The sequence below is a fragment of the Rhinopithecus roxellana genome, chromosome 5, assembly GCF_007565055.1.
Source record: "Rhinopithecus roxellana isolate Shanxi Qingling chromosome 5, ASM756505v1, whole genome shotgun sequence".
NCBI classification, from domain to species: domain Eukaryota; kingdom Metazoa; phylum Chordata; class Mammalia; order Primates; family Cercopithecidae; genus Rhinopithecus; species Rhinopithecus roxellana.
In genome coordinates, this window is record NC_044553.1 from 116518616 (window position 1) to 116534736 (window position 16121).

The window sequence follows — 16121 nt, forward strand, 5'->3', positions numbered from 1 at the left end:
AAAATATTTAAATCATGCAACCTCATCATGCATTTTTAACCAGTTAACATTTTTATACCCATATATCATTTTAAAAATTTAAAGTAGGCCGGGCGCGGTGGCTCAAGCCTGTAATCCCAGCACTTTGGGAGGCCGAGATGGGCGGATCACGAGGTCAGGAGATCGAGACCATCCTGGCTAACATGGTGAAACCCTGTCTCTACTAAAAAATACAAAAAACTAGCCGGGCGAGGTGGCGGGTGCCTGTAGTCCCAGCTACTCGGGAGGCTGAGGCAGGAGAATGGCATAAACCCGGGAGGCAGAGCTTGCAGTGAGCTGAGATCCGGCCACTGCACTCCAGCCTGGGCGACAGAGCGAGACTCCATCTCAAAAAAAAAAAAAAAATTTAAAGTAAAATTGGGATAATAAAGAATATAGCACACTATAGTCAATTGTAATTTACATTATGATTATATCCCTGACGTTGCCAATTTGAAATACATTATGATGTCAGCATTTCCACAGTGTGAATTCACTCAAGTTTATCTGACTAGTAATAAACCGAACCGGTGCACATTTTGGATTTTCTCTGTTGCTCATTTTGCGATTATTTCCTTAATATTTATTTCTGAAATTTGTACTGTTAACTCCAAGAGTTTAAACACTATTAAGGCTTTTGAAATACACTTCCAAATTTTCCTTGGAAAGAATGCAGTGGTATGTGCTTTTGCCGATGCTAGTATGTAACAGTGACTGTTTCCAGTCCATTTCCAGCAGACGATTATGATTTGGGGCTGAGGGTAAGCCTGAGACGAGAAGAGAATCATAGTATTTTATTGTTACATTAATTTACATTTTATATGAAAGCAAATTCACTTTTTTTCTCTATTGAAATTATGTTTATTTTGTTGTTTCCATTTTAGTTTAGTTTGTGGTACTTCAGGCTATTTAGATATATTCAAATGTTATATATCCAATCATTAATATTTTCCTTTATGATTTCTTCCTTTGAAAATATGCACTGAAAAACCTTCTCCTGGCTTGGAGATGATAAAACATTAATATATTCTAATCCTTTTTATCATTAAATTCTTTGAACATTTAACTCTTTAATCAAAATAATTTTTTTTTTTTTAATATTTGGGGTAAGATTTTTCCCTCAAATATTAACAAACTGCTTTTGAGTTTTTATCTTTATTGTAGTCCTTTTCCTGGTGCCTGAAGGGCTCCTTTGTCAACTGCAAACCTTTATTTATCCCAAGATTTTTGTGCTTTCTGTAGTCTTCCTTTGATCTGCCTGCCATGTTTTATTATCAGTACCAAAACATTTCATCATCATCGCGTACAAGAGCTTTTCCTTATTTGTAAGGGAAAACCCTCGTTAATAGTTTTTACTTTTTATTCTGAGATATTCTTGCCATGTATTCTTCCAGAGGGGAATTTGTTTTCCAAGTCTGAAAATCCCCAGTGGCATTCTGATTTCCTATGCTTTGATAGACTAATAGGGGGAGAATTCATATTGCATGGTCCTGGGCCTTGCTTTCCCAGAATTTATTTAGATGTTCCTTGCTGTCTCTTGGTCCTAGGATTTATCACATAACCCTTGTGATATTTATTAGTAATTTCATTCTCAGGTATTTTATAGTTCTGTAACTATTGTGAATGGAATTTTTATCATACTTAATAATTTATTTTGCTGGTTTAAACAAAGACAATGGATTTTTGTATATTTGTAAACTATTTACTCAACTGTTGCCTTATCTCTAATAAATTTTGTCTTTCAGTTGATTCATTTGGTTTGTTTTAGGATATAATCAGTCTGCAAATAAAGATAATATGATTCTTCTTTTCTCCTTTTTTTTTTTTTTTTGAGACGGAGTCTCGCTCTGTCGCCCAGGCTGGAGTGCAGTGGCCGGATATCAGCTCACTGCAAGCTCCGCCTCCCGGGTTTACGCCATTCTCCTGCCTCAGCCTCCCGAGTAGCTAGGACTACAGGCGCCCGCTACCTCGCCCGCTAGTTTTTTTTTTTGTATTTTTTAGTAGAGACGGGGTTTCACCGTGTTAGCCAGGATGGTCTCGATCTCCTGACCTCGTGATCCGCCCATCTCGGCCTCCCAAAGTGCTGGGATTACAGGCTTGAGCCACGGCGCCCGGCCTGATTCTTCTTTTCTAATATGTATGACTCATTTTTTCTTATCTTATTGAATTGTCTGGGTCTTGTCAAATATAGTAAATAACAGTGGTGAAAGCAGGCCATAGTTTTGGTGATAGTTTTAACAAGGACTGTGTTAATGTCAAGTACGATTTTGACAATTGGTTTTACATAAGCATTTGCTGCTGTTATTGATAATAATAAGTACTTATATAATATGCAATGGGCCAACAACTGATCTCAACTTATATATTAATTCATGGAATTATCTCAGCAACTCCATGAATTAGATATTATTATGATTATTATAATTATTATTTCCATTATATAGATGAGAAAACCGAAGCACCAAAAAGTCAAAGGGCTTCCCCAGGACCCTGCAGTTAGAAGTGCAAGCACGAGGACTGTAACCCCAGCAGTATGGGTCTTGGGGCCTGTGTTTACACACACCATGCCAGGCTATCTTCTCAGGTTTACAAAGAATCCTGGTGGGCTCATATGAGATGACTTGTTTCAGACATAGATGCATCCATTTAGAAGTTCCTGCTATTTTCTTCTGTTCTCTGCCCTTTATCTTGATATGTTTGGTATGTTAACATCTATACTAGCAGATTTCCTAATGATACCATCATCATGCCATTCTTAGAAAAATACTCTCTAAATCATTTATATTTTTTATATATTATATTTCTGAACATAAATTACTTTTTTAAAATTGAGATATCTATGTATCTATGTATCTATATAGCTTTCTATGTATCTATCTATCTATGAGGTTGGTTTGCTGCCCTGTTTATATATTAGTAATACAATAATCAGTTTTTGGTATTAGGATTATGTTAATAATTTAAAACAAATTATGAAACTATTTTTTGTTGATGATGTGGTTTGCATTCAATGTTTCCCCTTCTCTAGGTTTGTCTTCCTGAGGCTCCTACCCATAACATTTTGAGGTACCAATACTTTCTCTTCAAAATTACATGTATCTTGCTCCACTGTCTTAGGTATTAGTAGTATGAATAAATATTAGATTGTTTAATTTTAGTTATTTATAAGGATCTTGATCCTTTTTTCTTTCTTTTCTTTAATTATATTTCAAATACTTGGAGATCTTGTTTGATATGTAAACTCAGATATGTTTTGTACCATAGGTGAGTACTCTCTTCCTTCTCCTCAACCTCCTTTCCTTCCTTTTCTTTCTTCTTGGCTTCTGCTATGACTACCATACTATCTGAGTTTTAAATTCCGAATGGGAGCATATCGCTTTTTCATAATCTCTTCTAAAATTCCTATTTATATATTTAGCTCATCATTTTTATCTAATCTGTTGTGTTAGTCAGTTTTGCATTGCTATAAAGGAATACCTGAGAGTGGGTAATTTATAAGAAAAAGAGGTTTATTTGGCTTACAGTTCTGCAGGCTGTACAAGCATGGTCACAGCATCTGCTCAGCTTCTGGTGAGGCCTCGGGGAGCTTTTCCTCATGGCAGAGGTGAAGGGGGAGCAGGCATGTCACATGGTGAGAACAGGAGCAAGAGAGAGAGGAGCAGGTGCCAGGCACTTAAAACAACCAGCTCTTGCCTGAACTAAAAATTCACTCGCTCCCATGGGGAGGGTACCAAGCCATCCATGAGGGATTCAACCCCATGACCCAAACACCTCCCACCAGACCCCACCTCCAACATTGTGGATCATATTTCAACATGAGATTTGGAGGGGACGAATATCCAATTCATATCATCTACCTTTGAGATATTGGAAAACTTCTTGAAGTTGTCTTCTCTGTAATAGATTTTATTTTCTACATTGAACAGTCTAACTCATTATTTTGGCCTTTAATTTAGAAATTGAATTTTCATCTCAATGGTGCTGTCACTTCTAATTTCTTATTGTTTCCTTTTTGTGCCTTTTAATGTACTTTCACCAATGCAATATACTCGTTTCTTTTAGAAAATGTAAACAAGAAATTTCCCAGATTTTTCCCATTTCTGGCAGTAAATCTATTTCACAAAAAGACATTTGTTTGGTATCTTCAGAGTGGCCCCCTTTTATCTGCAATATTTCTTCATAGATTTAACATCTTTTCTCTGTGCATGTTTACAGAGGATATTCAATGATGCTCTGTTTTGCAAAAAGTGATTACCAGAGGTGGTTGTAAGACTTTGGGGGCAGATACTAAACCCTATTCACTTATAACTTGGATTTTGTAACAAAGACAGAGACCCATGCAAGGTTTGAGGATTCATTTGGGACCATCACACAAAGCCAGGACCTCCAGAGATGACAACTGTGGTCAATGAATTAGTAAAACTGCAATCTGCAAAGGGATAATGTGGGTGTATTTGACTTTCTTGGCCATGGCTTTGGGTAGAGCAGTAAAAACAGTCAAAGTCTTCATTCATAATTTCTAAACATAGCCCTCCTTCAAGCAGATTTGGAATCACAATTCAAATGTCCCTGTAGCCCAAAAAACCTCAAGCCAAAAATGCTGTCTGTAGTGGTTTCTGATTGGCAGTGTCCTCAAGTACTTAGGGGAGAAAAACAAAAGTTCCAGATGAAGAAAAGAGCACTAACACCAATCTACAAAAACAGACTTTAATATTCAAAAAAAATAAGTTTAGAATTTTAAAAATTATAAAATAATTGAGAAAACAGGCCTATACTATTGACACTCAACAGAAAAATCAAACTAATGAATGATGCCCAGAAACACTGCATATGCAGGAATAATAGGGTATGGTAATATAAAATAACCATGGTTATATGTTTTTCAGAAATGGTTTTGAGATGAATGAGTTTACAAGTAGATTCAATCTAGTTGAAGAAAGAATTGTTAATATGGAACAAAAATATGAGAAAAATCAGAATTTACTACAGTGAAACAAAGAAATAGAAAATAAGAAAGTAAGGTTAAAAGATGTGGAGGACAAAGGGAAAATAGAAAACATACGTTAAATATTAACTTATCTTTGATTTCCTTGACAGAGATAAGGGAGAGGCAATATTCAAAAAGATCATGGATGACAATTTTCTAGAATTATTGAAACATACTAATTATCCTATTAATAAATCCCAAATAAAAGAAATGAAAATAAATTTAAATCTACTTCAGAAAATCCAAGATAAAGAGAAGATCTTACAAACTGCTAACCTGAATTCCACCATTCATTTGTAGGCATATATAACCTTCAAAACATTTTTTCCAGGTTGCAATAATTTCTTATTCTTTAAAATTTCTGAACTATGTGGATATTTTCTTGATGATATTATAGAGCCTCTTCTCCTGGAAATGTTTACGTTTTCTTGGCAAACTATAGCAATAAAATCTGAAAGTGTGGGTGGAGGGGAGTGGGGTCTGAGGATCATCACCTCTGCTTTCATTGCTAAACCTTTGGCATAAATTGTATGACTACCTGCTTTGTACCTTGACTTTATTCAACTTTATTTAAATCATAAGCATTTTTCATATTCTAAATGGTTGTTATAATTATCATTTTAATAGCTTCCCTGTAGTCCATCAAATTTATTCCATTACAATTTCCTTAGTCATTACTCCCCTATTAGACACTTATGGTTTTATTTCCCTCAAATTTGGATTATTATATATAATACTGTCATAATATACATTTTTATGCCTATAGCTTCCCTTTTATTTTGGTTCAGTTTATTAGGAAGGGTTCCCTGAAGTGACATTACCATGTCAAATGTTACGGGGCCACTGCCCTGAAGGTCTCAATCGATTTACACTTCCACCAGGTATTTTGATATGTGCCAGTTTCAGCATGTGCCAGTGTCAGCACTAAGTATTATTAAGTTTAAAATATAGGCCGGGTGCGGTGGCTCATGCCTGTAATCCCAGCACTTTGGGAGGCTGAGGTGGGTGGATCACCTGAGGTCAGGAGTTTGAGACCAGTCTGGCCAATGTGGTGAAGCCCTGTTTCTACTCAAAATACAAAAATTAGCTGGGCGTGGCAGCAGGCATCTGTAATCACAGCAACAAGGGAGGCTGAGGCAGGAGAATGGCTTGAACCCAGGAGGCAGAGGTTGCAGTGAGCTGAGATCATGTCACTGCACTACAGCCTGGGCAACAAGAGCGAAACTCTGACACATACACACGCACTATATATATATATATATATATATATACATATATATATATATATATATAGAGAGAGAGAGAGAGAGAGAGTAAGCAAACTTATATAGTAAGAGAATATTATATATATTATATACGTAATAGTCTATCAGTTTGCAGAGTGTAGAAGGCATTTTTATTTAAATAATGAAATGGGATATTTTCCCACATTTGCTTGTTTGTTCTCTTTTGCACACCAATTATCAGTATTTATGCTATTTAAACATCTTTTGTGGACCTGATGTTTGTCTTACAGATATCTAACATAACTATTCTTCTTTTGTGGTGAGTTATCAAGAAAAGCTGTTAAAAAACACAGAGAGGGTTGTGCTGGTCAGCCTTGCTTACTAATACTGTGCGGAGATAGGGACCTATATGCCATGAACCTTCTACCTTTCCCTCAAATTTATTTTTGTGCAAAATAAAACCTTGTTTAAGTCACTATAGTCAGAATTTGTTTTACCATCTGTGGAAAAAATTTCTAATTAAGACATCTGAGCTGGGTGAGAAGGGAATTGGATCTCTATTTTATTTATACTCACTTTTAAACATACCCAGAGCCAGTTTTATTCATCAACTTTCTACTGTGTACCCATGATAACCCTGACCAAAGTGGAGGTCAAAATTTCTAAATTTTATTTACCAATTTCCCAGTTTATATCCAGAGATATGAATAAGTCTCCTGGAGCCAAAATAAAATCAGTTTTATTTTTAATGCTCACAACATTTGACAATGGGAGAGCAAGATTTAAAGGCACTCACATGCCCAAACCCAGAGAAGTCAAGTTCTACTTGACAGATACAATATGCATCTCAGAGATAAAAATCCATCCATGCCTCTCCACGTACACTCATTTAGAGTCATTATTTATCCATTTATCACATACTGAGGATATGACATTTGACAGGTGTGTGCTCCATGCCAGGGATGTAAAGGAAGAAACATACTCCTCAGTCTTTGCCTTTGAAAAGTTCTCTTCCACACCAGTGATGGGGTGTGAGAGGAGGTCATCTACATAAACAAATATATTTAGCCCAGGAGTTCAAGGATGCAGTGAGCTGTGATAGCGCCACTGAACTCCAGCTTAGATGACAGAGCGAGACCCTTTCTCTAAAACAAAACAAATCAAAAACAAACACAACACTCAAATTATACCATGTGAGAGTAAAAAGAAAAAAATAGAGTAGTAAAGAGAGATTAATAGTGAAGTGCAAAATGGAATATAAGGGCCTTGCCCAAGTCTCCACAGCCAATAAAGTGGTACCAGTTCCTTTAATCAAGGTCTTCTGGACTACTTGTTACAATGACAACCATGACTTGAAATATGTGGGCCATCATCTGGGGCATCAAATTTTTTTACATTAGAAAGTACTATCATTTTAGCTGTTATTGTATAGAAGTTGTCTGGTATGATGAACTCTCCCTAACCTACCAGTATGCCATACACTCTGAGGTTTATTTTCCCAAAGGACTCCTTCTTTTAACCTCTACAGAGCACCTGTTATGTGTCTGCTGGAGGCTGGGGTTGCAAATGTGTATGTGAGTGCTCCTGCCCCTGAGGGCCAGAGTTTTACTCTCATTCCCTTCCTCGCCTTCTCCTTTGCCATCTGTGAGGTGGCTGACTGAGCAGGAGGGTGTGACCTTCACTTTCTTCCAACCAAGCCAGCCATTCTAGAATTTTATAAAAGTAACCTGGAAAAAGGGGTGGGGGAAAGAATCAGACCTTGGAGCTTTAGAAAAGAGACTGAGATTTCTCTCTCTTTAAAAAGTGATCTTTTCTATTGACTTAAGAAAAAAAACAACTTGTTCAACATCTGTCTTTCCCTTCTGGCTGCTGTTGCTTAAGGAGGAACTGACTTCCCTTAACTCTGAAGTAATGTCTCCTTTCTTTAGGAAAACAGGTGTCAAAACATGCAGCGAATCAAATTTTCAAACAGCTGAAATAAATTTGAGGATTTTCTACCTTTTTAATGCTTTTAGCCAGGAATTCTTTTGTGAGGTTTACAATTTCCCAATTTGGAATTTTGTTTCTCCTTGGGGTGCTTATTAGCAATCCTCTTGCATTCTTATTGCTCCATTCCTGTCCTCCATAATCATTATTATTTGGCTGTGAAAATCTATTTGCAAAAAAATGATTCACTATTGATTACTTTTTATTTAGGTCAAATGTACTTTATAAACAGGAAGGCCTCGGTACCACACTGAATTCTGTTGTATTAAATATCTTTATAGGAAGAGAGAAAGATAAATTGAGCTAATTTTGATCAATATTGTGACTGTGAAATATTCCTTATCACCAGATGCCTAGGTATGAAAGGGAGAATTATGATTCCATTTTACAGATGAGAAAATCAAGGCAAATAGCATTCACTGAGCCCAAGCCCACACAGTTACAAACTAGTGAAACCAGGAGTCACACTTAAGTCTGATCTAACTTCAAAAACCACACACTTTCTAGCTCACCACAGTGGAGTCTCTTATAGTCGCTACACAGCTTTTTATGTTGAGTAGTTGAACCTGAATTTACTTATTAGCCTCTGGTGCTTACTAGATGCTAGGCCTTGGATAAGTTAGTTGTATTGATAAGTCTGCATCTCCTTATCTGTGGAATGGAAAAAAAGAACAATCTCTACCTCATAGGGCTTTGGTAAGGATCCACTGAGTTAATGCAAATCAAAGAGCTCAGAAGGTTTTCTGGCATGCAGTAAGTGATCAATTAAGTTTTGTCAATTGTTATTATTATCTGTTTCTTCATGAATTATGCTATAGAGTACATGTCATGATTTTGCTTTCAAGGATATCTGAGTACAGCTGAATAGGGGGTTCTAAATGAATGCTGTTGTTTTTTGTTTTTTTTTTTTTTTAAAGTTTCAGTGTTCAGTATTTATATATGAAAGATTTCCCCTACTCTTCTCCATTGGCTGATAAATTCAGAGGAAGGAAAAGGCATCTCTTAGTAAGATTGTTCATGAACTTTTTTTCAGCAGTGAAAAACCCTTTGTAAAAATACAGATAAAAGCATTGCTGCTTTGACCATCATGTGGGAAGGGGATAGACTCCTGGATCTCCATGCACCCCGCTTCCCTTTATAACCCCTACCAGCTCATTATTGTCACGGGGGTATTTCTGGGGAGCCCTGGATGTTGACATCACCACCAATCCACAATGCACACAACAGAACAGGATGGACGGTGACTGACAAATAGAATTAATTCTCACTGTCTGAAAAAGGCCTGTGTGTAGGAGTCCTTCTTCCCAATCTTCATGTGTCACCACCACTCAGCTCCCATTATACATTGTCATGGTTAATGCTTTGTTTAACTGGCAGGGTCTACAGTTTGGTACCAGAGAACTGGAGGAGATGGGAGCCATGTTCTGCTTGGGCCTCCTCATCCTGGAGCTCAAATCTGCCAGCTGCAGCCATCAGCTCCTGGCTCGAGCTGCAACTCTGCTGAGTGCTGAGGAGGAGGCTCTGGACCAGCACCTCCAGCGGTAAGATGCTCCCAAGGGCTCAGAGAAATTTGGACCTTGGTGGTTCCATTGCTGAATATCTCAGTAATGAAAGTTGAGTGGACCTAGGGGTCTTTACACAGACAAAATACGGGAGAACTGCCAAGTAAAGGTAGGTGCAGTTAGGCCCTATTGGATGACCCAAACCAGGGACATATCCTTTCCTACTGATGATAAAGAGGGTGCTGCCTGTTCATACACATATATGCAAATCTAAAACTATATGTATTTATACGTATTTCTAGGTAACGCATTTTACTTATGATAAAGAAGATGTGGCTTGGTGACACACATGGATATCTACATACACTTATATTTGCCAGTTCTGTGTTTATATGTATACAGATAACGTTTTTGAGCCATTACTCAGAAAAAAATGGCAATCTCATTGGCAATATCTAGGCACTTGGAGACAAGAAATGTTTTACTCTCTTCCCATTCTCAAACACCATAGTTCCTTCTTGGAAGATGAAGGGAACCACTTGAAGATGATTAACGCATTGGCTCAGAGAACCAGACTCCCAGCCACAGCAGGGAAAGGCTGGATCTCTGAGAATCGTGGGGACTGTTAATGAGCCAAGGGAAGGAGAACCGTTATCCAAATGAGCCCTTTTGATGCTCTTTCCTATTGAGAAATATTTTAGACTTGACCAAAACAAATTCAGGGGACAAGAGGGGAAGAAATAATGGGCATATGAGAGGAGAGAGGATGGAGGGGAGTCCAAGAAGCCAAAGGCAGCTAAGTCATTGCCCACACTCTGAGTGTCAGAAGGGATGGGGAAATTGAGCTGTTGGGAAAGTGCTTCCTGGTAAATGAGGAGGCATCTGGTCATGCACTTCACGTCCAAAGGCAGAGAGAAAGCCATTCATCCTGGGACCATCTTATTTGTAGCTCATTTTCATGAATTTTCCTCCTGTTCCTGTTGAGTGGCTGTTGCAGTGTGACTTCTTACCGAATGGCCAGTGAAGCCTAGAAAGATGTAGCAGTATGCCTTAATACTGCTTTGGAAGGCTCTGGTTTTCTGAAACTTGATTATCTAAATGCAGTAATTAACTTGCTCACCACACTGGGCTATAGACCATAGACTACAGAAACTTAAATTTAAGTGCAGGGCTCTTTCCTCCATAGAGCTGCTGCTGCTGATTTCTTTTGACATCACAACCACTTCCGCCTGCCCTGGCCCCTTCAACACCCCTCAGTGTCTGAAGGCTTCATGTGTTTGGCATCATTGTGGTGTTTTCAGACTCTCCCTCTGACAGCAAGCACTTCCACCTGCCAGCATACATATTTCAACTTGTCTTTTCATTTTTTCCTTTACTAAGCTATCTTGGGTGTAGGCATGCCTGGATTTTTTTTTCCTTCTTTCCCTTTTTTCCCCCTTTCTCCTCTGCTGCTCATTGAGGGAAGATTGAGCAGAACTGTCATTGCTTGCTTTCATCAAATTGATTGTGCCCATCTGTTTGATCCAATGCAGTGAGGATTAGTTGCCTGCAAACTGGAACAAAAAGAAATCTATCAAAGAAATGCCTTTTCTAATTCAAGTCTAAAGAATTTGATGTCAGGCTTCAAATACAATGGCTGCTATATAGGTTATTATAAGGAGATAGTATTATTTGCTCCCACCTTTCCACACCATTTCACACAACTATTAGTTTTTCAATTGCATCCTGACCAAGGGGATTGAAGCTAGAGGTCCTCCCATGACCTCTGACCTTTCCTAGGCTGGTGCAGCTCCTTAAGGGCAGGATACCTGTACACAGGATGTGATTAATATGTCTACTTTGAATAGATTAGAATTAAGTTTGCCAGGCATGGAGTTTGGTGGAGATCAGCAGGAGGGAAACTACCTATTTCACCCAGACATTTGTATGGTAATATATTTTCCTATTCGTCACGAAGCAGTTGACCACACAGATTGTGATTCTTGCCAAAAGGACCTGAAAACTACATGGTTGTGAGGGAGATCACCCTGAGCATTTCTTGACCCCAAAAATATTCCAGCCAATAAGCTTATGGTCACAAAAAGATGACAGAGAGAACATTTATAAAATCTGCTGGTTTCAAACTGTCAGCAGGTTTTTTGAGAACCATTTGATTGGTTTCTGAAGAATGAAGTTAAATCCTAAGATGTAATAATCAGCAGAGTGAATCCTAGAACTTTTGTTGGTATTAGGATTCTTATTGTAATACAAAGAGTATAACCAATGTTTGTCAACACAAATGTGTGTATGTTTTAAAGAGGAGACCTCTACCACCCTCCTCCCCTCCTGCCTCTTCCTTGGATATAACAGGGTTTCCAGCATCCTACAAGAAGATTTGTGTTGTTGTTGCACGGAAGCAATTATGAATAACAAGGTGGGTGCGGGGGCTCTTCTCCAAAGGTCTGCCCTAAAGAAATACAAGAATAGCTGGGTGTCATGGCTCATACCTGTAATTCCAGCACTTTGGGAGGCCTAGGCAGGTGATCACGAGGTCAGGAATTCAAGACCAGCCTGACCAACATGGTGAAACCCCGTCTTGAACCCAGGAGGTGGAGGTTGCAGTGAGCCAAGATCGTGCCACTGCACTCCAGCCTGGGTGACAGAGGGAGACTCTGTCTCAAAAAAAAAAAAAAAAAAAAAAAAAAATTGCAAGGATGTGGTACTGCATCCTCTCCTAGGCACACAGACAGCATTAACTCCTTGGGAGTGATCAGCCAGGAAGACAAAGTGTGGCTGCACACTGTGGACATCATGTTTTCTGACAATAGGTTTCATGCTTCATTTACCGTAAAAACAATTAGAGTGTAGTCAATATCCACAGAGCAACTCACCATTTTTCAAGAGCAGAAGAGCAGAGATAGGGGATGTTTGCCTAGTGACTGACGCTTAAAATGAAGTACATGCATGCTTTGTTGTGGGTTTCCTTTTGCAGTCCCCTTCTTCCCAGTTGCTCATTTCAGAAATGTCTGCATACTCATGAAAGCATCTTTTGATCTTTCCTTTCCTTTTGCTTTCTCCTTCCTCTCAATCTTATCCCTGGAAATAATTGTGTGTGCACTGCAGGAATGCTAAGCTTCTTCTTCAGGAGGAGCCGTTTATCCATTGTGACAGGTCTTTTGCAAAGTCATTTAAGTTTTGCCGAGTCAGCCACTGTTCATCTGGATTTGTATCCCTCCACTGCCTCTTGCTCTTCTAAGCTGAGCCCCCACCCTCCGTTTGTCCTTCCACTAATAACAAGAGAAAGCTAAAGCTCAGAGCTTCAGAGCTGTGCCTCAGCAATGGCTCAATACCTCTCATGTTCTCCGAAATTATAGTCCTGTTGCTTTAGCCTGGGCTCACCTTAGTATCTACATAAACTAGATTTGTTTGACGGGACAACACTAAAAGAATAAAAATTCTACATAGATCTTAGAAAAAAATGTTTAATAATTAAAAAGGTGCTTGATTTTCATTTGTAAAAGTACAATTTTGTTCTTTAGAATGAGAAAATGAAATTAGGAAGGCAGACAAAAGCGCCCCATCCCTGTCTCATCATCCTGATAACTATTGTCAACATTTTGGTGAAGTATCTTAAATTATTTTTCTCATTTTTAACTTAATCAATTTGTTGTTTTAAATTGACAGATAAAATTGTATGTGTTTATTGTGTACCATATGATGCCTTGCAGCACATATACATTGTAGAATGGCTAATTCTAGTAATTAACCTATGTATCACCCCACAAAGTTATCATTTTTGTGGTGGGAACATTTAACATCCACTCTTCTGTCACTTCTCAAGAATATAATATATTGTCATTAACTACGTTCATCATGTGGACAATAAATTATTTGACCTTATTCCTAGGTTATATTTTTTACCTATGGATAAATAGACATACAGTACTCTCAAAAACAATGTACTATAGTTCTTCTTTTTACAGCCTTATAAACACTGGTTGTTTCTATATTAAAACCTTTGCCATTTTTAGGAGAAAATGGAGTGCTGTTTTAATTTAGAATTTGCTATTTTCTGATGCAGATAAAAATCCTTCTATATCATGAATATTCTTTTTTATAAATTTCCTAATCATGTCTTTGTGCATTATTCTGTTAACCATTCCTTTTTTTAAAGAAGTTAATTTTAATTTCTGTGTTAAAGGTACTCAACTTCTGTTTGTCTTGCATGCTGCAAATATTTTCCCCAAATTGTCATTTACCTTTCACATTTTTTATGTGGTTTATTGACATTGAATGTTTTTGCTTTCAAGTAATTATGTTTATCAATTCTTTTCTTTGCTTCTCTTGCCTTGGATAAACCTATCTACCTCGGTTTAATAACAGATAAATTCACACCCACTGTTTATCTGTTATTGAACCGATGTAGGCAGATAGTTTTATAGTGAGTATATTTATATATTATAATTTCTTTTACATTTTTACTGTTGAATCATTTTGTATTTTTAAATAATCCACCTTTTATTACTGATGAGTAATGCCAGTTTATTACATAGTATATACACACACGCATGTACCTGGATATATTTTTTGGATTTATATTCTGTTCCATTAGTCTGTCTGCCAAGAGCACATAGTTTTTAATACTGTAGCTTTGTAATCTAAATGTATGATGTTGCAAGCACCACCTCATTAGTATTTGTTTAAAAATGTGTTTTGCTACATTCCCTTCTTTATTTTCACCGATGCACTCTATAATGAGTTGTTAGTTGCCACTGGGATTTTAACTCAGGTAATATTAAAATTATAGATATTTTTGGTTTATTGACTGCTTGTCTATGTTACTTTTATAAAATCTGATATTTTTATTCACTTATTCAGATCTGCTTTGATGTTCATCAGTAAAGTATTGTAGGGATTCTTTTTGTATCCTTTTTATGTAGTTCCTGAATATATCATCAAAAACTTTTCATTTCAATATTTTAAAAAGTTTTGTTAATCTAAAAAGTGTATTTTTCACTACATTGCTTCTAAGTGCTTGTTTTAGTTATATAGGAAATTTCTGGGTTATTTATATATTTATTTGCAACTTCAATGAACTCTCTAGTTATACCTAAAAGTATTTCCATGGATTTTTCTGTTTGTCTGGATAGAAAACAGTATCATTTATAAATTTTGACCATCAGCTTTGCTTACTTCTTTTTCTTATCTTATGATCTTGGCTAGAGTTTTGAGACGAGTGTTTAAGGCTGAGGATTTTATGAGCATCCTCACCATAAACCTAACTTCAAAATGAGAATGACTCTAAGCATTTAAGAATTAAGTGAAATGGCTCTTGGTTTGATATTAATATTTGATATCTTCTTCATTATTACTATTTTTTTAGCTTATTAATTTAACAAAGTCCAGACTGGATGATTACTTTTATCAAAAACTTCTTTAGTAGCTAGAAAAATAACTATTTACTTGAATTAATAAAATCTTATAGATTTTCTAATATTCAGCTACTTTACATTTCTAAGGAAAATGTATTTGGCTGTGATCTGAAATATTGTTTTAATGTAGACAGTGATGTTACGTACAGTGAACTGAGGAGTTTTGTGCCTATATTTGTGAATGAGTGAAGTCTGTACTTGGTCTCTATTGTTCTATGACCTGGAACACTTTAAATGTCCTAGGATACATCTGCACCTTGAACATGTACATACTGCTTATAAAATCATCTGTGTTCTGTTTATTTGAAACAAAAATCTAATTTTTCCAATGTTAATTTTCCCAAATAAGAATTACCTATGGCATTTAAATTGTCTTATAATCATGTTCAGATCATTTTAAAATTCAACTTTGTGTTTAATTACTTGCATTGCTCATCTCTACCCATTCTATGCAATCATGTCCTCATTCTTTTTTCTCAATGTTGATTCATCTTACGTTTTTCAGAGAACACCTTAAAAATAGTTTTTCTTTTTTAAAATGTAAATCAATGGAGTTTTTTTGCATATTAATACATACGTGAATATCTTTCTCTTCCCTTTGCCTAGGAATTCTACATTCCCTGCCTAGAGATTTTATGGGTAATACATTAAAACAGTGTAGACGTGTCCAAATTTACTCTGGTATGTAATCTTATGGTAGCCAGCCTAATTTTTATTTCTTTGTATGTACCCTGTTTTTTCTTTTTCTTTTTCTTTTTCTTTTCTTTCTTTTTTTCTGGAAGGGGGGATGGGAGTATCTCTCTGTCCCCTGGACTGGAGTGCAGTGGGACAACCTCAGCTCACTGCAACCTCCACCTCCTGGGTACAAGGGATTCTCTTGCTTTAGCCTCTTGAGTAGCTGGGATTACAAGTGCCTGCCATCATGCCCGGCTAATTTTTATATTTTTAGTAGAGACGAGTTTTCACCATGTTGTCCAGGCTGGTTTTGAAC

The 16121-nt window shown here is 36.9% G+C and overlaps 1 protein-coding gene across 1 annotated transcript in view; it reads left to right on the forward strand.

Moving 5' to 3' along the window:
- The first annotated feature begins 9629 nt into the window (after positions 1-9629).
- LOC115897409 (cytosolic carboxypeptidase 4-like) overlaps positions 9630-16121 on the forward strand; it is a 243067-nt gene continuing 236575 nt past the window's right edge. The window contains exon 1 of the mRNA XM_030929804.1: positions 9630-9758. Within this exon, the coding sequence (XP_030785664.1) occupies positions 9637-9758 (122 nt within the window). The 5' untranslated portion in view covers positions 9630-9636. The remainder of the gene's footprint in view (positions 9759-16121) is intronic.